Below are 26008 nucleotides of genomic sequence, written 5' to 3' on the forward strand. Positions count from 1 at the left end.
TATTGAGTTTACTATTTTTATTTTTTAAGGTTGAGTGTTGTATGTATTTTATACTCAATATTTTTCTTTAGGTGATTTGGGTCCCTCAACAGAAAACAGTGCCCCATTCAGGAACAGGAAGTCCAATACCTCTTCCATAGTTTTCTGTAGAAATGCTTTACTATACAAGTTTTATCATGTGGAAAATTATCTACTTTTATTTATAGTGCATTTGTATTATAACATAGAAATCTTAATACACAAATGTTATATCATTAGGAGACCTATATTTTCCTAAAACTTATTAAAGTAGAATAATATTAAAATATTGACATTTGAGATATTAGCCTAAATTCTTCCTGTGCAAATTTTATCTAGTACCAAAAACCTTGGTGACTTAAAATAGAAAGGTAGAAATATTTTTGGAAGCATTTGAGCATTTTGTTTTTATAAGTGTAACTCATTTTTAAAACTCTAATGATTATAATTTTAAGGATGTTAATTGGATAGATCCCAAAGTAGCAATTTCAGATGTCAAAACTATCTTGAATCAACAAATCTAATCAATAAAATAGAGACCTCATTCAGAGCTTAGAGTACAAGTCTAACTGCTGTGAAAGACTGCCAGAAACTACTCATCGACTATAAGCCACAGGCTACGGTTCTCTGTCAAATCAAATACATTCTAGGGAAACTACTAAGTTAATATAATATTAGTTAGGGTTATTATTCCCTAATTCAACAGAGTCACATCCTATACAGAACTAAGTTTCAAAGTCATAAAGCAAATTACATAATGTCAAAATTATTCCATTGAACTAAACTATAGGAGGAAACAAAAAGAATCTTTGTGTATCTTGACATTTGAACCATTATGCTTTTAAGACTAATATCAAACCCTAGGTAAGAAGGGTATAAGTGGAGAAGTATAAAGTGTTTCTGTTACCTTACAGTGTTTTTCCATTTTTTGCATTAATATAAGTATCTAATAAATTTGTTCTTATGAGGATTCATTGAGATACTGGAAACTGTGAAAATTATCATTGGAAGTTCACCTTTAAATTAAGTGTTTACTTAATTTAACTCCAGTGTATACTTAGCTATTCAATATCAAATGAAAACATTTGATATTAAGGATAATATTTAACCACTTGCAAGGCTATGAGGAATTTTTTTCTAACTAAAGCACTAATTGGATTTGAATGACAAAAACAGCTACGGCCTGTTACACCTTACCCTTTGGAAAGACAGTATGATTCAAAAGTAAATTGGACAGGGATTTGACCTACTACCACTGTATTTCTAGCTCAGAGACCCATAACATGCACTTACCTAAAAATTAGCAACTATTGCTGCCTTACAGAAAAATTCCACTATCTTCTTCCTAACCATTTCCTCATTTCAGTTTCATTAACACTACTGATAAAGCAAGTGAGAAACTGAAATTCCCTCATATTCAGCAAGACCTCAGGGTAGAGGAGGACAAAGGTAAAGCACTATATTCTAGAATGCAATAACAGGAAAAGCCTGTGCTTTGCAGCTCCAGACATATAGGAGGATATAAATTTTCATGCACTGTACATAGTCAAACCACAGATAGCCTCAGATTCTAGAGAATAAATTGAACTCAATAAAGAACGAGGTAGCAAGAGCAAAAAAGCTCACCCAGTTAGGCACTACAAAATGTGTAGGTTCTGTATGTACCAAGCCTCCTACTTGTTATGAATATGAAAGAGGGGACAAAGGATAGTAGGGGGAATCAAAGACTCATAAAACCAATCTTTTAGAATTGTCATGGGTAGATTTCCATTCAAGGACGCGTAAACAGAAAAGTACATATTGTATGGATCCTGTGAAAGATTTTTTGCATATGGCACTACATTGAAGGCAAGGATAAATAGAATATATAAGTATAAGAAATAGAATATATATGTTTAATTTCCTCTTAAATATATATGTGTATATATATATATATGAGGAAATTAAATAAATTTTTAAAATATATCCCATGTTCCCAGTAATTACAAACTGAAAAACAAAAAGATGAAATGGTTGCTGGCCAATTTAAGAAAACACTATATGAAACTATTGATTTGTATGATGAAAAAATTTAAATTTGTCTTTGCCATAAAAGGCCACAGTAGTCACTACAGAAAATCAGAACCTTGACACAAGAGTTTTTTAAAAATCCTCCCAGAGGAAGCGGCTGGCTAGCTCAGCTGGTTAGAGCGGGGCACTCTTAACAAGGTTGTCAGTTCGATCCCCACATGGACCACCGTGAGCTGCGCCCTCCGCAACTGGATTGAAACAACTACCTAACTTGGAACTGATGGGTCCTGAAAAAACACACTTAAAATAAATAAAAGTTTAAAAAAAAAAAGATTCCTCCCAGAATTCAAAAGAAGATAACACGAAAGATGAAATGATGAAAGATAAAATGCTCCAATAGAACAGAGAGACAAGTCCAACCAAAGAATAGTAATTATCAAAAAAAGAATAAGAAGAAAATTAAAAAAGAACAAATTGAACAAAAAGAATCAGTATAAATTTTAATAGTAAAACAAAAACACCCTTCATTTGTTTGAATTTACAAATCAAAAAGGATTCACCCTTCTCAAGCAAAATTAATAAGGGGCAATCCATGCATAAATATCCTGGCAAACATTCTTTTTCCTCCCCCACCTCCAACATCCTGGTCCTTTTAACTCTTTTTAAACCAGTTATTTTTAAATAATTTTTGACTTACAAAAAGTTGCAAAAATAGTACAGAGTGCATGTATCCCTTCACCCACCGTCTCCTAATTTTAACAATTTATATAATCATAGAACAATCAGGTAAAACAAAAATACAGCATTGGTGCAATACTATTAACTAAACTACAGACCCGACTTAAACTTCACCAGTTTTTTCACTAATGTTCTTTTTCTGTTCCATGATCTAATCCAAGATCCCACATTGCATAAATTTGTCTTGTTTCTTTATTCTCCTCTAATCTGTGAAATTTACAGTCTTTCCTTTCATAACCTTGACACTTTTAAAGAGTACTGGTCAATTATTTTGTAAACTATCAATTTGAGTTTCTGTGATATTTTCTCTTGATTAGATTAGAAGTTATACATTGAGGGCCAGGATATCTCAAAAGTGATATGCCCTGCTCAGTTTATCACATCAGGGGATACGAGATGTCAGTATATCATTACTGATAATGTTAGATCACTTTAAGCATAAAAAGAAACTTGCCTGAGACAGCATAGCTAGTAAGTAGCAGATCTAGGACTCTAGCATGCTGTCTACCACAGAAAAAGTTAGTCTGTCTTCTGAAATCCCTACAGTGAAGCTCATTGACAAACCCATACGCACAAAGAACTTCCCATTAGAATTTTAAAAGTGGACATGCAGTCTCATTAGAAGAAATCCTCCAGAATGAGAGATGAAAACAGAGAAAAAGAAATTGAGAAGAAATACACACAGAAGAAAATATCAAGAAAGTATAATTACTATCCTCTCTGAAGTATGAGAAAATTAATGAGAAGTGGTCCATGCATAGGCATCCTGGCAAACACTTCATATTTTCTGAACCATCATGGTCCTTTAATTTTTTTTTTAACTTTGCATGTGAAATAATTTCAGGTTTACAGAAAAGTTGTAAAAATAATAAGAGTTTCTGTATATCTTTCACCATACTGTACTTTGAGTTGGAGGGCACTGGTATAGGAAATGAACATTAATATCATCCTCTTAAAGAAACTATACACTTTACTCAAATTTCACTTGTTTTTCTATTAATGTGATAGCTGAAATAAATTACATGTGAAAGGGTTAGACATTATGGGCAAACACTTTCAAAAAATAGCACAAAAATAGACAAAAGTAAATAATAGAGAAAAAGATAAAATTAGAAGATTAACTCAAGGAGTCAAATATTAAGTCCAGAAAAAGAAATAGAAAAAACGGTTTGGAGGAAATTGCCAAAAATTAATATAAGAAATTTTGCTTGGAAGTTAAGAGTTTCTAGATTAAAAAGGGCTCATTAACTACTTGGTACAATTACTGCAAAAGACTCACACTAAGGCAAATTATTATGAAATTTCAGAATGGCAGGGATAAAAAAAAAAAGTCCAAGCTTCTAAAGAGAGAAAACAGATCACATACAAAGGATCAGCAACACTGGAAGCTAGTTAAAAATTTTTAACAAAAATTTCAATCTAAGAGTGTATAATAGACAACTATAAATGAAAAAGACATTTTCATTTCATAGAGTCTCAAAAAAGTTATTTCACATGCATCCTTTCTCAGGATGCTATTGAGCATGTATTTTGCAAAAACAAGAGAATAACGTAAGACATGGGATTAAAAAAAAAGAAGAATTATCCAACACAGCGCAGAAGCAAAGGGAAGTCCCAGGATGACAACAAAAGGAAGTCTCAGGGTGGCGACTGTTTAGCTAATAGAGAAAGCAACCATTGCACAATTTAGCGACATTCAGGATGGTTCTTTGCAGGAGAGAGGTGGGAAATAATTTTTATTTGTGTAGAAAATTGTATTAGGTATTTTACAGAGCTGTAAGGAGAAGGATACCAAGAGACCAAGCCACAGGTCCTAAGAAAACTAATGGGGGAATATGAAGCAATTAGTGAAAAGCAAAAAATTGTTCAAGAAATAAAATGTAATTATAATACACCACTTGGCTCATTAGTGAATATGTTTACTTACGCATAGTAATGAAAATAATTAACATAAATTTAAGCAAAACATTTTATATAAAGAGGATGGGTAAGAAAATAAGAGATCGGGGCGGCAGGATGGCTCAGTTTGTTAGCGCTCGAGCTTTGAACAACAGGGTTGCTGGTTCGATTCCCACATGGGACAGTGAACTGCACCCTCCACAACTAGATTGAAGACAACGAGCTGCCACTGAGCTGCCGGAGGGGTGGCCTAATGGCTCAGTTGGTTAGAGTACGAGCTCTCAACAACAAGGTTGCTGGTTAAATTCCTGCATGGGATGGTGGGCTGCACCACCTGCAACTGAAGATTGAAAAATGGCAACTGGGCTGTGTCTTCCACAACTAGATTGAAGGACAAAAATTTGGAGCTGATGGGACCTGAAGAAATACACTGTTCCCCAATATTCCGCAACAAAATTTATTTAAAAAAAAAAAAGAAAAAGAAAATAAGAGATATAAGAGTTAAAATCCTAATCTACCATGTAAGAAGTCATTCTATTATGAATGAAATTGTTCAGTTAATAGAGAGAGATATATGGAAGTAGAGCAGTGATGTCAGAAACATGGAGGCTTGAGAGGTCCCATGTGATCTTTCCCCTTGAAGTTACAACAAGTTGAATAGCTATAATTCAACAGGGTTCCCTACACAATACACAAACACGGTTGAGATATCCGCAAATAGAAATATCCGAAGGTGGGTGAATCGGGGTGAACAGGGCAAGAGGGAAGGGAGAAGTGCAGAGACAGGGGCCACAGACGCAGCCCGGAGCTCATTGTGGTCCTGGAAGAGGAGAGGATTGAGACTGCAAGTGCACTCTCTGAACCCAGCGATCAGGGCAGAGACCTCGGGGCAAAGACCAAATACAGAAGTGCGATAACTGTGGTCTAACAGTCCTCACTGCCAGACAGAAAACAAAGCCACAGAGCCTGGCTGCCTCCCCCCACCCTCTCAGAGCTTGCCTCCCCTGCACCCTCCCAGCGCTAGCAACAGGCCCCAGAAAAAAATAGCAGTGGCAGGTTAAAGAGCAGAATATCTAAGCCCTGAGCACTGGAGAGACAGTTCCTGAATGGCTATCTCCAGTAACAAGTACGGCTATCTCTAGTAACAAGGAAATAGATATAATGGCAAAGCAGCTGTGATCTGGCAGTCACCATTACTCAGAGGAGGACAAAAACACAAACATACCAGCTGCTTTTCCCAGCCCACCCAGCACCCACCTTCGCAGCTGATTGCAGCTGGGGTACCCATGGCTGCTAAGGCACAAAGCTTTGCATATAGATACAGGGGTAGCATTGGGATTTCGGGGCCTCAGAACCCCATTGCCCACTACATCCTCTGATAGGGGCAGTGCCCTGAGACCAAGGCCACCTGGTCACAGAAGAGATGCCCACTTCCCTAGGAAATCTTCCACCACGAGAAGGCTGAAAAATTAAAATGCTCCAGTCAGTACTAACTATTGGAAAACAAAAGAAAGACCACTTCACATCAACCTGCTGCAGAATTCATTCCCATAGATACCTAGGAAGAGAAATAACTCGTTGATTACAATGAATAACCAAGGTAACAAAGCAGCTCAGAAAGAAAATGAAAAATCTCAAGAAAATAAACATAAAGACATGGAAATACATGACATAAATCACAGAGAATTCAAGATTACAGTTCTGAAAAAACTCAACAAGATGCAAGAAAATTCAGATAGGCAGTTTAATGAACTCAAATTAAATCAATGAACAAAATGAATACATTACCAAAGAGATTGAAATTTTAAAAAAGAACCAAATAAAAATTCTGGAGCTGAAGAACTCAATAAAAGAGATAAAGAATTAAATAGCCAGCTTAGGAAATAGAACTGACTACATAGAGGAAAGAATTAGTGATATCGAAGATAAAATCTGGAAATGATGCAGATGGAAGAAGAGAGAGACTTGAGAGTTAAAAGAAATTAAAGAACTCTATGAAAACTATCTGACTCCATCAGAAAGACCAATATGAGAATAATGAGTATAACATTAGGAGAAGAGAGAGAGGTACAGAGAGTCTATTCAAACAAATAGTCGACAAGAACTTCCCAAACCTACAGAAAGAACTGGATCCTTGAATCCAAAAAGCAAACAGAACACCTAATTACCTCAATTTTAAAAGGCTTTCTCCAAGGTATGTTATATTGAAACTGTCAAAAATTAATGACAAAGAAAGAATTCTCAAAGCAGCCAGGTAAAAGAAGATGGTAATGTGCAAAGGAAAGCCCATTAGATCATTATCAGATTTTTTTTAGCAGAAACTCTACAAGCAAGGAGGGAATGGAATCAAATATTCAAATTATTGAACGAGAGAAATTACCACCCAAGAACAATATATCCAGCCAAGTTATCCTTTAGATATGAAGTAAGAATATAGACCTTTCCAGATATACAGAAGCTGAGGGAATTTTCCACCCCAAAAGGTACATTACAAGAAATACTGAAGGAGGTTATTCTACCTGAAACAAAAAGACAAAAGGATACAAAACTGTGAGACAGAAGCAGGAAATGGCAACCCCTACACCGAATAGGGCACTGTTCAATTAAACATCACATAAAGGGTAAAGGAAATAAAAATATAAAAAAAGAAAGAAGAAGACAATTTGCTGTTGCAACTCAAAAATGAACTCAGCTTAAATAGAGATAATTTATGACAACAAAAATATAAAAGGGGAAGAGGGAGTAAAGGTCTGAATTTGCAAAGGGTTATGGAGATAAGATGCATGTATAAGAAAAAGAGCTGCTGTGTATATGAAACTTTCATTTCAATAAACTTAATGGTAACCACTCAAAAAAAATCCAGAACTGAGACACATAGCTTAAAAAAAAAAAAAAAAAAAAGGGAAACAGAGGGGAAAATGATAGAATACCACAAAACTAAAACAACACAGAGAAACACAAAGGCAAAGAAACAATGGAGACATTGAGCTACCTAAAAACAAAAGATAAAATGGTTATAGGATATCCTCATATATCAAAAATCACACTAAATGTAAATGGACTGCACTTGCCAATAAAAAGGCACAGAGTAGCAAACTGGATAAAAAAAAAACAAAAAACAACTATATGCTGCCTTCAAGAGATACATCTCAGCTGCAAGGATAAATATAGACTCAAAGTGAAAGAGTGGAAAACAATACTCCAAACAAATGGCATCCAGAGAAAAGCAGTGTAGCCATACTTATATATGGATGAAACAGACTTTAAGATAAAAAAGGAAGAAAGAGACAAAGATGGACATTTCACAATGATAAAAGGGACAATACAATAAGAAGGTACAACACTTACCAATATATATGCTCCCAATCAGAGAGTACCAAAATACACAAAGCAACAGCTGGATGAAAGGCTCTGTAAATGTCAATTATGTCCATTTGGTCTAATGTGTCATTTAAGGCCATTTCCTCATTAGACCAAATGGACATAATTGACATTTACAGAGCCTTTCATCCTAGAATACCAGACTATACATTCTTTTCTAGTACACAAAGAACATTCTCAAGGATAGACCATATGTTGGGACACAAAAATAGCCTCAGAAAATTGAAGAAGATTGAAATCATACCAAGCATATTCTCTGACCACAATGCTTTGAAATTGGAGATCAACTGCAAAAAGAAAGCAGGAAAGACCACAAATACGTGGAGATTAAACAACATGCTACTAAAGAACAACTCGGTCAAAGAAGAAATAAATGAGATCAAAAGACACTTAGAGACAAATGAGAATAAAATACAATGTCAAAATTATTGGGACACTGGGAAAGCAGTATTAAGAGGGGAAATTATATCATCAGAGACCTATCTCAAGAAACAAGAAAAATCCCAAATAACCTAACGTTATATCTTAAAGAACTAGAAAAAGAAGCACAAATGAAGCCCAAAGTCAACAGTAGGTAATAAAATTAGAACAGAATTAAAGGAAATAGAGAACAAAAAGACAATAGAAAAAATTAATGTAATAAAAAGCTGGTTCTTTGAAAAGATTAATAAAATTGACAAACCACTGGCTAAATTCACTAAAGAAAAAAAGAAAAGACACAAATTAACAAAATCAGAAATGAAAAAGGAGAGTTATGACAGTTACCACAGAAATATAAAGGATTATACAAGAATACAATGAAAGACTATATGCCACCAAATTCAATAACCTAGAAGAAATGGACAAGTTCTTAGAAATATATAACCTTCCTAGACTGAATCACAAAGAACTAGAAAATTGAAAAGACCGGTCAATAGTAAGGAAATTGAAACAATCATCCAAAACCTCCCAAAATGCAGAAGTCCAGGGTCAGATGGCTGCACTAGTGAATTCTACCAAGTATTCAAAGGTGATTTAATACCTGTCCTCCTCAAATTCTTCCAAAAATTGAAGAGGCAAACTCATTTTATGAGGCCACATTACCCTGATGCCAAAACCTGGTAAGGATGCACAAGAAAACTACAGACCAATATATCTGAGGAAAACAGACTCAAAAATCCTAAACAAAATGCTAGCAAATCGACCCAACATAGGAGCACCTAAATATATAAAACAGGTACTGACTGACATAAAGACAGAGATCAACAGTAACACTATTATAGTAGGGGACTTCAACACACCTCTGACAACAAGGGACAGGTCTTCCAGACAGAAAATCAATATGGAAACAACAGCCTTAAATGATACATTGGACCACTTGGATTTAATCGATATTTTCAGAACATTTCACCCCAATGCTGCAAAATACACGTTTTTCTCAAGCGCACATGGAACATTTTCCAAGATAGATCATATGTTAGGCCACAAAACAAGTCTTGATAAATTTAAGAAAATTGAAATCATACCAATTGTCTTCTCTGATCACAATGCTATGAAATTAGAAATGAACTACAGGGAAAAAACTGGAAGACACACCAATTCATGGAGGCTGAATAACTTACTACTAAATAATGAATGGGTCAAGCAGGAGATCAAGGAAGAAATCAAAAGATATCTCGAGACAAACGAAAATGAAAACACGACGACCCAAAATCTATGGGATGCCGCGAAAGCAGTCCTAAGAGGGAAATTCATAGCTTTGCAGGCCTACCTAAAGAAACAAGAAACAGCACTAATCAACAGTTTATCTTCACATTTAAGGGATTTGGAAAAAGAACAGCAAAATAAGCCCAAAGGGAGCACAAGGAAGGAGATAATAAAGATCAAAGCAGAAATAAATGAAATAGAAACCAGAAAAACAATACAAAAGATCAATGAATCCAAGAGTTGGTTCTTAGAGAAGATAAACAAAATCGACAAACCTTTAGCCAGACTCATTAAAAAAAAGAGAGAGAGGACCCAAATTAATAAAATCAGAAATGTTCCAATTTTAGTATATGTGCTGCCGAAGCGAGCACAGAAATGAAAGAGGAGAAGTGACAACGGACACTGCAGAAATACAAAAAGTTTTAAGAAGTTACTATGAGCAACTATATGCCAACAAATTTGACAATTTGGAAGAAATGGACAATTTTCTAGAGGCGTACAACCTTCCAAGGCTAACTCAAGAACAAACAGAAAACCTGAATAGACTGATTACCACCACGGAAATTGAATCAGTAATCAACAGTCTCCCAACAAACAAAAGCCCTGGATCAGATGGCTTTACAGGTGAATTTTACAAAACGTTCAAAAAAGAATTATCACCTATTCTCCTCAAGCTCTTCCAAAAAATCCAGAAGGAAGGAAGACTCCCAAACACTTTTTACGAAGCCACTATCACCCTGATTCCAAAATCAGACAAAGACACCACAAAAAAAGAAAACTACAGGCCGATATCTCTAATGGACATAGATGCAAAAATCCTCAACAAAATATTAGCGAACAGAATTCAGCAATACATTAAAAAGATCATTCACCATGATCAAGTGGGATTCATCCCTGGTATGCCAGGGTGGTTCAACATCCGCAAATCAATTAATGTGATACACCACATTAACAAAATGAAAAATAAAAATCACATGATCATATCAATAGATGCAGAAAAAGCATTTGATAAAATCCAACAGCCATTCATGATAAAAACCCTTAAGAAAGTGGGAATAGAGGGATCATATCTCAACACAATAAAGGCCATATATGACAAACCCACAGCTAACATCATACTCAATGGGGAAAAGCTAAAACCATTCCCCCTAAGATCAGGAACAAGGCAAGGTTGCCCACTATCTCCGCTTCTATTCAATATAGTGCTGGAAGTTTTTGCCACAGCAATCAGACAAGAAAAAGAAATAAAAGGCATCCAAATTGGTAAGGAGGAAGTAAAGTTATCATTGTATGCAGATGATATGATACTATATATAGAGAACCCTAAAGACTCCACCAAGAAGCTATTAGAGCTGATAGATGAATTTAATAAAGTAGCAGGATACAAAATTAATATTCAGAAATCAGTTGCATTTGTATATACCAATAATAAAACATCAGAAGGAGAAATTAAAAAAACAATCCCATTTACAATCGCTCCAAAGACTATAAAATACCTGGGAATAAATTTAACCAAAGAAGTAAAAGATCTGTACTCAGAAAATTATAAGACACTGAAGAAAGGAATGAAGGAAGATATAAATAGATGGAAACACATATCATGTTCATGGATAGGAAGAATTAATATAGTTAAAATGTCCATACTGCCTAAGGCAATATACATATTCAATGCAATTCCTATCAAACTGCCAACGTCGTTTTTCACAGAAATAGAACATATAATCCTAAAATTTATATGGGACCATAAAAGATCCCCGAATAGCAAAGGCAATCTTGAGAAATAAGAACAAAGTGGGAGGTATAACAATACCTGACTTCAAATTATACTACAAGGCTACAGTAATCAAAACAGCATGGTACTGGCATAAAAACAGACACATAGATCAATGGAACAGAATAGAGAGTCCAGAAATAAATCCACGCCTATATGGCCATTTAATCTACGACAATGGAAGCAAGAATGTACGATGGAGTAATGACAGTCTATTCAATAAATGGTGCTGGGAAACCTGGACAGACACATGCAAAAAAATGAAGCTGGACCACCTCCTTACACCATATACAAAAATAAATTCAAAATGGCTTAAAGACTTAAATGTAAGATCTGAAACCATAAAATACCTAGAAGAAAATATAGGAAGAAGCTTCTCAGACATTACCCGGAGTAAGATTTTTACTGATATATACCCTCGCTCGAGGGAAGTAAGAGAAAAAATAAACATGTGGGATTATATCAAACTAAAAAGTTTTTTCACAGCAAAAGAAACCATCAATAAAACAAGAAGGGATCCTACTGAATGGGAAAAGATATTTGCCAATGATATATCTGATAAGGGATTAATATCACAAATCTATGAAAAACTCACTCAACTCCAAAAAAACAAACGATCCAATTAAAAAATGGGCAGAGGACTTGAAGAGACATTTTTCTAAAAAGGACATACAGATGGCAAACAGACATATGAAGAAATGCTCAACCTCACTAACCATCAGAGAAATGCAAATAAAAACCACAATGAGATACCACCTCACCCCAGTCAAAATGGCTATCATCAATAAATCAACAAACAACAAGTGCTGGCGCGGATGTGGAGAAAAGGGAACACTTGTGCACTGTTGGTGGGATTGCAGATTGGTGCAGCCACTATGGAAAACAGTATGGAGGTATCTCAAAAATCTGAAAATGGAACTACCCTATGATCCAGTAATTCCACTCCTAGGTATCTATCTGGAGAAATCCAAAACTTCAATTCAAAAATCTTTATGCACTCCTATGTTTATTGCAGCACTATACACAATAGCTAAGACATGGAAACAACCAAAATGCCCATCGGTAGATGACTGGATTAAGAAACTGGTACATTTATACAATGGAGTATTACGCAGCCATAAAGAAGAAAGAAATCTTACCATTTGCAACAACATGGATGGACCTAGAGAACATTATGTTAAGTGAAATAAGTCAGACAGAGAAAGATAAATACCATATGATCTCACTTATTTGCGGAATCTAAAGAAAAGAATAAGTGAATGAACTAATCAGAAACAGTTTTGGAGACAAAGAGGAAAAACTGAGGGTTGCTAGATGGGCGGGAGAGGAGGGGGGTGGGGGGAGGGGGAGGGGATTGGAGGGCAGTCGGTGACCACAGGATGGCCACGGGTTTGAAAATTAATCTGGGGAACGTAATTTGGTGGTTACCAGAGGGTAAGGGGGTTGGGGGGTGGGGGATGAGGGTGAGGGGGATCAAATGTAGGGTGATGGAAGGGGAGCTGACTCTGGGTGGTGAACACACAGTGTGATTTATGGATGATGTGATACAGAATTGCACACCTGAAATCTATGTAATTTTACTAACAATTGACACCCCAATAAATTAAAAAAATAAAATTAAAGTATAAAAAATGCTAGCAAATCGAATACAGCAATATAGTAAAAAGATTATACATCACAATCAAATGAGGTTCATTCCAGGGGCACAAGGATGGTTCAACATATGCAAATCAGTGTGATACACAACATAAACAAAATAAAGGATAAAAATCATATGGTTATATCAATAGATGCACTTGACAAAATACAACATCCATTTATGGTTAAAACACTTAATAAAATAGATATAGAAAGAAATTACCTCAACATAATAAAGACCATATATGACAGACCCTCAGCTGTGATAATATATTTAATGGTGAAAAGCTGAAAGCTTTGCCTCTAAGATCAGGAACAAGACAGCAATGCCCCCTGTTAACCACTGTTATTCAATATAGAATTGGAAGTTCTAGCCAGAACAATCAGGCAAGAAAAAGGAATAAAAGGCATCCAAATTGGGAATGAAGAAGTTAAAATACCATTTTTTGCAGATGACATGATTCTTTATATAGAAAACCCTAAAGACTCCACCAAAAAATATTAGACTCCACCAATAAACAAATACAGTTAAGTTGCAGGATACAAAAATCAGTATACAAAAACCCATTGTGTTTCTATATACTAACAATGAAATTTCAGAAAAAGAAATGAAGAAAACAATTCCTTTTGCAATTGGAACAAAAAGAATAAAATACCCAGGAATAAACTTAACAAAGGGTGTGAAGAACCTATACATTGAAAATTATAAGACATTATTAAAATAAATTGAAGAAGACACAGCAAAGAAGTGGAAAGGTATTCTGTGATCATGGATTGGAAGAATCAACATAGTTAAAATGGCCATATTACCCAAAGCAATATACAGATTCAATGCAATCCCTATCAAAATCCCAACAGCCTTTTTAAAAAATAGAACAAAAAATCATCAGATTTGTATGGAATCACAATACACCCCGAACAGCCAAAGCAATACTAAGAAAAAAGAACAAGCCTAGAGGTGTCATACTCTCTGGCTTCAATTTATATTACAGAAAGACAATTATTAAAACAGCATGATATTGACAGAAAAACAGACATTCAGACCAATGGGACAGAATTGAGAACCCAGAAATACACCCACATATATATGGGCAGATAATTTTCAACAAAGGAGACAAAAACAATGGAGAAAAAAGCCTCTTCAATAAATGGTGCTGGGAAAATTGGAAAGCCACATGCAAAAGAATGAAACTACACTGCTGTTGTCACCATGTACCAAAATTAACTCAAAACATATCAAAGACCTAAACATGAGATCTGAAACAATAAACTGCATAGAAGAAAGCATGGGTGCTAAATTTATAGACCTTGGGTTCAAAGAGGATTTTAAGAATTTGACTTCAAAGGCAAGGGAAATAAAAGCTAAAATAAATGAATGGGACTGTATCAAACTAAAAAGCTTCTGCACAGCAAAAAAATCAACCAAACAGAGGCAACCAACTGAATGGGAAAAGATATTTGCAAACAATACCTCCAATAAGGGGCTAATATCCAAAATATGAGATGGGACAATTAAGTTCACGAACTCATCCTAAAAAAAGTGCTACACACCTCGCTGCTCAATATCACTATGATCACTTTCAAAGTACTCCCCTTGGGAAGCTATGCACTGATGCCAGTGCCTAGTCCACCCTTCAAAACAATTTTGGAACTCTTTTTCTCGAATGACCATCAGAGCTGTTGTCATATTGCCCTTGATGTCCTGAATATCATCAAAATGTCTTCCTTTCAATATTTCCTTTATCTTCAGATAAAGAAAGAAGTCATTGGGGGCCAGATCAGGTGAGTAGGGAGGGTGTTCCAATACAGTTATTTGTTTACTGGTTAAAAACTCCCACAGACAGTGCTGTGTGAACCAGTGCATTGCCGTGATGCATGAATTGTTGGCGAAAAGTTCAGGTCATTTTCGTCTTTTTCATGCAGTCTTTTCAGCACTTCCAAATAGTAAAGTTGGTTAACTGTTTGTCCAGTTGGCAGAAATTCATAATGAATAATCCCTCTGATATAATAAAAAGGATAGCAACATCGTTGCAACAAGTTTGCGAACTTTTCATTCAGACCTCATATATATTCTTACAACTCAACAACAAAAATCCCCAAAACAATCCAATTAAAAAATGGGTGGAGGACCAGAACAGACACTTCTCCCAAGAAAACATACAGCCACAGATATATGAGAAACTGCTCAACTTCCCTAGCTATTAGGGAAATGCAAATCAAAAATCACAATGAGATACCACCTCACACCTGTTAAAATGGCTATTATCAGCAAGACAAGTAATAACAAGTGTTGGAGACCAAGGTTGTAGAGAAAAAAGAATCCTCATACACTTCTGGTGGGAATGTAAATTGGTACGGCCACTATGGAAAACAGTATGGAGGTTCCTAAAAATAAAAATTAAGAATAGAATTACCATATGACCCAGTGGTCCCTCTTTTGGGTATCTACCCAAGAAATCTGAAAACATTTATCCATACAGATATATGTACTCCAGTGTTCACTGTAGCATTATTTACAATGGCCAAGGCATGGAAACAACCAAAGTGTCCTTCGATAGAAGGTAGGATAAAGAAGATGTGGTATATGTACACAATGCAATACTACTCTGCCATAAGGAAAGATGAAATACTGTCATTTGCAACAACATGGATGGATCTTGAAATTATTATGCTAAGTGAAATAAGTCGGACAGAAAAAGTCAAGAACCATATGACTACCCATATGTGGTATATAAAACTGAAGGCAATAAAGGAACAAGACAAACAAAAACTCATAGACACAACAGTTTAGTGGTTACCAGAGGATAAGTGGTGAAGGGGGATGGTAGAAGAGGGTAGAGGAATTAAATATATGGTGATGGAAGGAGAACTGACTCTGGGTGTACAGATGATGATGTATTATAGAATCGTACATTTGAAACCTATGTAGTTTTGTTGACCATTGTCACCCTAATAAATTTCAATTAAAAAAAAAGTGTTTGGGTCTTAATTAGAAGTTTTGTGATTGGATGTTTTGTGATGCTTTTGTGACCAGAAATATGTCATAGGAACTTAACAAGATTGGTTTTGTTATCCATCATTTCACTTAAAGTCATAGTTTCCAAGAACCAATCAGTATGTCACAACTTACTGTACCCAGTTAATCCTGTTATTTGTAATCTCAAAAGTATTACTATTAATACCTTCCTAGTTTCTCTCAAGGTTTCTATGAAACTCGTAATTTCTGATTTTTACATTTATTTAATCAAGGTGAATCCAGTATATTTAAGGCCAGTGATATTTCCGAAATATAGAGTGTATATACTTTTCGAATTTAAGACATTTTATTAAGGTTTTCTTTCATAGAATTTCAGAAGTTCTCAGCCTAAAAATGTCTTTTTAGCCTGAATAGATAGATTAAAACCAGGGCTCAATAAACTTTCTGTAAAAGGCCCTATAGTAAATATTTTAAGCTTTGCAAGCCTCACAGTCTCTGTCTGAACTATTCAACATTACTATTGTAATGGAAAATAACCATAGATAAAACATAAACAATGAATGTGACTGTGTTCCAGTAAAACTTTATTTATAAAAACAGGTGAGGGGCCAGATTTGGCCTATAGGCCATACTTCCACTAACCTTGGGTTAACCCATTGTCAGGTTCATGTGTCCTCTTAAAGTATAATGTAAAATATAGTACAAACATTTTAGTTAAACTTATATATTTTAATAGACTTTTAAACTAACATGGATTATTTGACCCTTAGCCTCTGGACTGCTTTAATATTTACATTTGCCGTAAGTTCTTACCAGCCAAAATACTTAGTCAGTGTAGGAGAGAGTGTGGATAAAGATAATTTGAGATATTTATTACTTACTGTATAAGGATAGGTATTAGTTGATATAGTATTCTGAGTACATTTTATACTTCTTTTATGGAGGGAATCTATATCATTATGTGTCACATTTTATTTCTATATCCAGTTATGTGTTTCTTATCTTATTTTTTGCACTTTTTCTTTGCATTCTGATTCTGTCATTCCCTCTAAATGAACATTTTTATCTCTTTTTACCCATCTTTTTTTTCCCTTCAATCACAGACTTCTTGGAGAGCACCTTACGTTTCATGACATAAGATTCAATTCAACAAATCTTAACCCCTTATAAAAATTGTTTCCTAAACTTTTTTGGATAACATCATTCCCCACATTGAGAAAACATGATAACAAGCAGTAGGATTTTGTATTCCACACTTCACCAATATTTTAAATTTCTCTGTTTTGTTAAGGCATGAGTGAAGAGTATAGGGGTATCTTTTTCATTCCCTATGAAATTATTATTTCAGTATTGAGATTTATTCAAACTATTCAACTAAGATTTACCACCAAGATTTGATGACTTCTTATGTCAAATCCCAAGAGTCTTGTCCTAGTTTTTTTCCTCTTAGATTCTCTTTAATCCAATACTATCAACTAACCTGTGCTCAAATTTTATTAATTCTCAGATGTGGCTCTCTTGCATTCAGTTTGATCTTTCATTGTCTATTTCAAAAATATATTTCTTCCTTATTAATCATGGCACAATTCTCTTTACCCTCTAAATTGTCTTCTAAGGGAGTTTTACAATTTTTTTCTGCATTTTAGTAAATGTTTAATAGTGAATCTCACCCTAATGCTTTGATTGTCTTTATAATTTAACCCTAAAATAACAACTTTTGAATGGATGGTTACTACCTCCTTAAACTGAAAATCATAAATACACAATTTCCTACATTTTATTTTCAGAATCCTCACCTCTTATATGTTGGTTTGTCCATCTTCCTTCTCCTCTAAAATCAAAACAATACCAGTGATTTTTCTGACCTATTGATTCTACGTGGTCTGTTTATTACTGTTTTGTGTCATCTTTTCAGCTTATTAATAGGCTAAGAATAATATATTCATTCCTTTCCACTGCCAAATCCCTTTTCTAAGGTCTCTTATTGCCTAGCCAGATTACTATATATTTCTTCAAGATTTCTCTATCTTCAATTTCCATCCTTTAGTCGTGCATAAAATCTGAATTTATTTTTTTATCTGAAGTTAGTTATTTTTCCTCTTATTACTCTCATCAACTCTTACCTACATCCTTACCATTAACTATTATATTCTTCCTTAATTTTCCCATAATTAATAATGTAAATATATTCTTCCTTCAGTTTTCCCAGATTTATCAACCTAAGTTATTCATGTGCTGCAATTTATTTGTATTTCTTTTTTTCTTTTTTCTTTGAGCTGTAATGACGCTGGCACCACTCCTGTTCTCTCTCGGCATATTGAGCCTCCCACCAAGTAATTCCACACATGAAGAACAGTTTGACTTCTCTATTTTTTTCCTGAGAGGACCAGAGCATATTACCAATAAGCTATGAATAGTTGACTAGGCATGAATAGCTATATATTACCACAATAGAGTTCATTCTTTTACCACATATTTGTTAAGCACCTACCATGTGCTGGCAAGCATTCTAGACACTGAGAATACAGCAGTGAACAATATTAAGTAGAATTGGACAGTATTGAATAGGCCAGTCTATAGAGTTTAGCAAACCAGACAAGTTTAAAACTGTAGAGCCATGCTGTCCCCAGTATGGTAATAACTACTATCCACATGAAGCTAGTTAGTTTTAGTTTTGGATTAATTAAAATAAATGAAATTTAAAATTCAGTTCCTCGGGGCTGGCCCAGTGGCTCAGGCCGTTGGAGCTCCGTACTCCTAACACTGAAGGCTGCCCGTTCGATTCCCACGTGGGTCAGTGGGCTCTCAACCACAAGGTTGCCGGTTCGACTCCTCAACTCCCACAAGGGATGGTGGGCTCCGCCCCCTGCAACTAAGATTGAACACGGCACCTTGAGCTGAGCTACTGCTGAGTTCCTGGATGGCTCAGTTGGTTGAAGCATGGGCTCTGACAGTGTAAATATAGAACCTTTTCATCAACATAAACAGTTCTATCAGACAGTAATGCTCTAGAGATATTGGAACAAATGTGGAAATTTTTGAGCCTACCCAAAATTTAAAATATGTCGCAGGACAGCTTGGTTCCCTAAATTAAGAGCTGGCCTATACCCTAAATACCAAAAAGGTAGCAAAAAGTAGGTTATTTCTTTGATCCAAATTAATCTGAACACACACCAAAATCTCAGGATGACACATATATATGGAATTACTCTGTATTATATGGCATAGATACCTGTATACTTGTCCTATCAATGCCAGCTTGAAGGGTACTTTTGGGTTTTGGACAACTTTCTTGTCTTCAGCCAAACGCTACTCCAGTTTTAAAAACATGTTTTTAAAACTCACCTAATGATGTTTTCAAAAATAAAAGCAATGTTATAACAAGTTGTTTCTGTGTTGCCCTGTTCCTTGTTTTATATATTAAACATCTATACTGTGGCACTAGAGTAGAGATTGTCTAAACTAGATTGTAAGAGGCTTCCAGTCAAGATAGCAGAGTAGGTAAACACTTGTGCTCACTTCCTCCAGAATGACCATCATTGTGAACCACCTGAAGTCTAGCTGAACAGAAATCCTATACCTAAGAATATATAGAAAAAGCCACATCGAGAATGGTAGGAGGAATGGAGACATGGAATGGGCTGGTCCCACACCCACATGTGGCAGTTAAAAATTGGGAGGGCTGTGTCCACTGTGGAATTCCCTCTTAAGAGCAAGTGGTCCCAGCCCCACACTAGGTTCCCCAACTCAGGGTTCCAGTGCCAGGAAGAGAAGTCCCAGTAACTTTTGGCTCTGAAGAACAGCAGAGATCATGGCTGAGTAAGACGGAAGGCTGCAAGAGTCCCATGCATTCCTCTTACCGGGCCCACATGTGGCCTTACTTGCTGATGGACTGACTCACTCTGTGCTCCAGCACTGGGGCATCAGCTCAGAAAGCACTGGAGACATACAGGTGGGTAGTGAATTGTCTGGCTGCAGCGCGAAGGCTGGAGTGGCAGCTTTCTCTCAGAAGTGCTGGAAGAATCAGTGTTCCTTTGGTGAGCCCTCAACCCACCCAGCCTGCATGCACAGGCAGGCACCATATCTGAGTCTCCATCAACCTATCCAACACCATTCCCCCACCCCACCCAATTTGCAGTCCTACCCAAGCTGCTTCCAGTGGCTTTTCCATACAAGTGGCCAGTCTTGGCTCAAGCTGCAGACTTTCTAAAATTTCTCAAAGGTTCACAAACCCCAAATAAGCAGCATCTGGCCTCAACATGCCCCATATCTCTTGCGAAGCAGCCCCAAGCCCACCACTAGCAGCAGTCATTCTCAATTCACAGCTTAGCCTCTCCATGCACTTCCAACCCCAGCACAAGTGGCAACCATCTTCAGATCACTTTGTAGCTCAGATCAAATGGCCCCAGGCAGGCCACAGGCGGCAGCTGACCTTGGCCTGCAGGAGAGTCTCTCCCAAGAGGCCCCAGAACCAACACACCTGGTAGCCAGCTTCAGACCACACCAGAGCACCACTCAACCACATCCACAATGACATACCCAAAGGGCAGACTTGGCAGGCACCAGAACCCCACTAACGCAAATCCTTCTCCATAGGGTCAGCCATTCACAACAGCTTCTCCACTGTAGTTATGGCCAGTCCTCACAACCAGTCCGCCTGAGGGTCAATCCCTCCTATTGATGTGCCAACAGCAAACAAGGCTCAACTACAACAGGAGGACACACACAACCCACACAAGGGACACACCTGGAGCACCTGGCTCAGGTGACCAGGGAGACTGCAACACTGGGCCCCATGGGACGCCTAATATATAAGGCCACCAAATCAAGAGCAGGAAAACATAGCAGCTCTACCTAATACATACAAATACAGGGTGGCAGCCAAAATGAGAAGACAATCACATCCCAAATAAAGAACAGAACAAAACTCCAGAAAAACAAACAAAAATGGAGACAAGCAATCTACCAGATGGAGAGTTCAAAATACTGGTTATAAGGATGCTCAATGATCTTAATGAGAACTTCAACAGACATAAGGAAACATAAAAATGGTGATAGAAAACATAAAAAATAACCAATCAGAAATGAATATAGTAACTGAAATGAAGAACACATTAAAGACAATCAACAGATTAGATGGAGCAGAGGATAGAATCAGCGATCTAGAAAATAAGGTAGCAGAAAATACCCAATGAGAACAGCAAAAAGGGAAGAGAATCCAAAAAAATGAGGATAGTTGAAGTGGCCTCTGGTACAACATCAAGCGTACCAACATTCTCATCATAGGGGTACCAGTAGGAGAAAAGTGAGAGCAAGGAATTGAAAACCTGTTTGAAGAAATAATGACTGAAAACTTCCCTAACCTGGCAAAGGGAATAAACATACAAGCCCAAGAAGCAGAGTCCCAAACAAGATGAACCCAAAGAGGCCTACACCAAGACACATCATAATTAAAATGTCAAAGGTTAAAAACAGAGAATCTTAAAAGCAGGTAGAGAAAAGCAGTTCATTACCTGCAAGGGAGCTCCCATAAGACTATCAGCTGATTTCTCAACAGAAACTTTGCAGGCCAGAAGGGACTGGCATGAAATATTCAAAATGATGGAAAATAAAGACCTACAACCAAGATAACTCTACCCAGCAAAGCTATCATTTAGAATCAAAGGACAAATAAAGAGCTTCCCAGACAAGAAGCTAATGGAGTCCATCAACACCAAACCAGTATTACAAGAAATGTTAGAGGAACTTCTTTAAGAAGAAGAAAAAAAGATAAAAATGATTAATAAAATGTCAATAACTACGTACGTATCTTATCAACATTTACTTTCAATGTAAATTAATTAAATGCTCCAATCAAAAGCTAGGATGGCTGAATGGATAAGAAAACAACACCCTTACATATGCTGCCTACAAGAGACTCAAATCAGATTGGAAGACACACACAGACTGAAAGTAAAGGGATGGAAATAGATATTTCATGAAAATGGGGGTGGGGGGCAGCTGGGGTAGCAATACTTATACCAGACAAAATAGATTTTAAAACAAAGGCTATAACAAGAGACAAGAAGGACCCAGTAATCCCACTTTTGCGTATTTATCTGAAGAAACCCAAAACACTAATTCAAGAACATGTGCATCCATATGTTCATTGCAGCATTACTTATAGTAGCCAAGATATGGAAGCAATATAAGTGTCCATCAATAGATATGAGTGGATAAAAAAGTGGTACATATATACAATGGAATATTACTCAGCCATGGAAAAGAATGACATCTTGCCATCTGCAACAACATGGATGGACCTAGAGGGCATTATGCTGAGTGAAATAGAGAAAGACAAATACCATACGATTTCACTTATATATGGAATCTACAAAACATCAAAAATGAGCACTCATTGATACAGAGAACATTTTGAGGATATCCAAATGGGAGCGGGGTTAGGGGGGTGAAAAAGAGGAAGGGATTAAGAAGTACAAATTGGTAGTTACAAAATATGTAGTTATGAAGATGTAAAGTACAGCATAGGAAACATAGTCATTCGTATTATAATAACTATATATGGTACCAGATTGGTACTAGATTTATCAGGGTGATCACTTTGTAAATTATATAAATGCCTAATCACTATGTCATACACCTGAAACTAGTATATTGTATGTCAACTGTAATTGAAAAAAACTTATTTTAAAAATTAATAAAATTGGTAGTAAGCTCTCAAAGAATGGGGGAGCAAGCCTTTCCTGAGTTCTCAAACCCTCTTAAACTCTAGCCTTTCACTTCATAACACATTAATATAATTACTATTACATGTTCTGCAACTATTTACTAAATGTTCATTGATGTTCTACACTCATCTACTGTACCTTATTATTTTTTTCCCATTCAGTCTTTTTGATCTATATTTTCTTTCTCTTTACTTAACAGACAGTGTGGAGCATTCATTATTAAGACAATTGGGCAGCTCTAGTCCAGCTCAACTGATTTCTTGTCCAATGCTCCTTGTGTGGCCGAGATCCAGCTTCAACGAACCGGCTAGATGCTGCCCATTGTGAACCTTAGGGTTAGTTACTACCTCACCATACTTATTTATTCCACTATAAACTGTCTAAATTTGATGAAATTTGCTTCTTCAGCTGTTCTACAAAATTATTTAGGTAGATATGGCATGTTGTTTTTTTAAATGTGTTAATCTAACTGTAGTAACATTTTCTACATGTTTTATCCATTCCATAAATAACCACAATGAGAATAGTGAGGTGTCTTTCATTTTCTCTGTTTTGTGTTATTTCTTTTCTTCTCAACCTTTTAGAAGTTATGTTTCATATTCTTTGCCATCTATTTTAATATTTAGGATAAGAGTCATTTCTAATTCTAATGGAATTTTTAATACTTTCATGCCTTTTAGCATATATTTAATCTTAATTATTCAGTTCTACTTTGCTATTTTGTCACTTAATATGCTTTTGTCTATTTACTTGTTACTGCTACGCTTTAATTTTGCTTCTGCCATAGTTTTCGAAATTTGAATAGTATCTATACTTCTTTTTTATAACATTTTCCAAATATTGGAAATACCAGCATGATCAATATGATCGGTATTCTTGCCTTTTCATGTGATTATTATAACTGCATTAAAATTTTTCTCTAATATTTGAGATAATGCTGCAGCCTTCCTATAACATAAGCCATTTGGCACCAAATCTTGTATAATATGGATCACCTAATAGAATTGTTTTGATAAAAGAAGAGCTCATCTCTGACATGATCCCATAACATTGACTGATATTTCACTGTATTTTAGTGTCCTTTGAATGCTTTAATCTTTTGACCTTTTCTTATATGTTACCAATATATGCAATTATATATATATATGTATGTATGTATGTATGTATGTATATGTATATATGTTACCTTTCTTATATGTTACCAATATATGCAATTATATATATATATAACATTCGTTATTCGTTTTTAAAAGGACAAATTATTTTCATAAAAAGCAAAACTATTTCTTACACCAAAGGAAAATTTTTAATTCTGATTCTAAAACCAAGTCTTAATATAAAATTGGAAAATAAGTAGGGAAGAAAAGCCATTTTTCAAAAGTTACAGAAGCAATCCTCAGTGTTATTACTAAAATTTCTGTAGTAGTATAAAAAATCCTTCTTACATTCATTTGCAGTTCTTTCACTGACTTCCTAATTTTAGAACAGAAGGAAAAAAGCCATAACCATAAATATTGGCATTACCCTAATAAATCTCTCTTCCCTCTCCTAATCCATCCCCAAATGTCTTCCATGCTCAGTAACAGCAGCAGCAACAACAATAGAAATAATAGGACATAGACCCAAAGTTTATCCTGGAGAGTCAAATAGGGTATTTCTTTTTAAACCATAATTAATATGTTTATCAGTCAAATTGTTTCATGAGACCAGTAAGCCATATGAACATACTAGCCTACAAGGATCCTATGTATATTAGTTATTCTCAGTTTTTAAAAATGTAAATAGAATAATAAGTTCCACAGTGAAATTTCAGAAGTTTTTGTTTTGTAAGTAAAAAATATTAACCACTGATGTTGTAGATCTTCTTTTAATAGTACTATCCTGAGAACAAAAAAAGTTAACGTTTTGATTTTCAAAATGTTAAACATGATGCTAAACAAATCCTGGACTGTTAATAAAAATTAATGATGTATTATTTCATAAGGAACTCTGATAATAATTGATACTCAAATGTGTTTCTTCCACAGAACTATATAGATTATATGCATACACATATATAACATATATACATATGTAATTATATGCATACACACATATACACATTATATATATACACACATATATATTATTTATATATATATACACTTTCTTAGAATTTAGTTTTACTTTGAAAAGCTAATCAAACCTGTGGAATTACTGTCAACCTGAATATATGGAGAATATCATCAACCTTCCAGCATAGCTTGATAGCCAAACATGTTACTTCTAAAAACAGATAGATTAGAAGGATGAAAATTCTCCTTACATATACTAAGTAAAGACTGTTTTGGTTTCTTTTGTTGTTGTTATAAATCTTCTAGATAAATTTGAAAAGTAAGTTTATACTTACTTAGTACCCATTTTAAAAGGCCAGTCTGAAGACCTCTGAAATTCACTTGTGTTAGAGTGAGATGGATAATATAAATATTAGTATATGTACCAAAATTACAAGGTAATAATTTTGTAACCTGTTTTCCCAAAATCTCTAATACAGTCAGAGATAGAAAGATGGTAGCATGTTAAAAAGATAAAGGATTTTGGAAAATTAAGACTTTAACTTCCTCTGTCAGCTGATTTCAGAAAGATGGCTTAGAAAAAGTGTTGTGACTTATTTTATAACATTGCTTTATAATTTCTGCCAATAATGGCAGTACAGTATTTTCAAACAAATTACATATAACTCCTGCATGTAGGAGTGTGTTTGCTGGATTTATGCTATATTTCACTATAAAAGAATAAATTGGGGTCACATACACAAAAATTCTTGGCGTCTTTCTCAGAGGTAGTGCTTGGATAGTATTAAAATACAGAATCAAAGGACTAGAAAAGACTTTAGGAAGGCATCCTATCCAACTTTGATATCATGCTTCAACATGCCCTATTGTTACAACAGTAAATTGCTGGCCCCTAGTCCTAAACTTGGACAAAAATTTATTCTGAAATCTCTATAGACTTAAAAGAGGAAAAGGGCAAAATGTTACCCAAAGGATGGATATAATATTCATAATTGGTACTGTTTCTTTCAACTCTGTTCAGTGTTTTCATTCCTGTGCATAAATTCCTAAAAATATGTTATCAGCTTCTGTCCTTCCATGTTGAGTACCACTTTCTGATTAGCAGCTA

General features: G+C 35.3%; 2 protein-coding genes across 3 annotated transcripts in view; one reads left to right on the top strand and one right to left on the bottom strand.

The window, feature by feature from the left end:
- BOLL (boule homolog, RNA binding protein) overlaps positions 1–23371 on the top strand; it is a 54403-nt gene extending 31032 nt beyond the window's left edge. Inside the window, exon 11 of one of the 2 annotated variants that reach the window (XM_033113064.1) lies at positions 23046–23362. In XM_033113064.1, the coding sequence (XP_032968955.1) occupies positions 23046–23069 (24 nt within the window). In that variant the 3' untranslated portion in view covers positions 23070–23362. Of the gene's footprint in view, positions 1–23045 lie in introns of both variants that reach the window. The other variant, XM_033113065.1, reaches the window with a different exon arrangement.
- The window catches only part of PLCL1 (phospholipase C like 1 (inactive)), a 406607-nt gene that overhangs the window by 350142 nt on the left and 30457 nt on the right, over positions 1–26008 (bottom strand). The gene's annotated exons all lie outside the window — the stretch shown is intronic.

The sequence above is a fragment of the Rhinolophus ferrumequinum genome, chromosome 8, assembly GCF_004115265.2.
Source record: "Rhinolophus ferrumequinum isolate MPI-CBG mRhiFer1 chromosome 8, mRhiFer1_v1.p, whole genome shotgun sequence".
Taxonomy (NCBI): Eukaryota; Metazoa; Chordata; class Mammalia; order Chiroptera; family Rhinolophidae; genus Rhinolophus; species Rhinolophus ferrumequinum.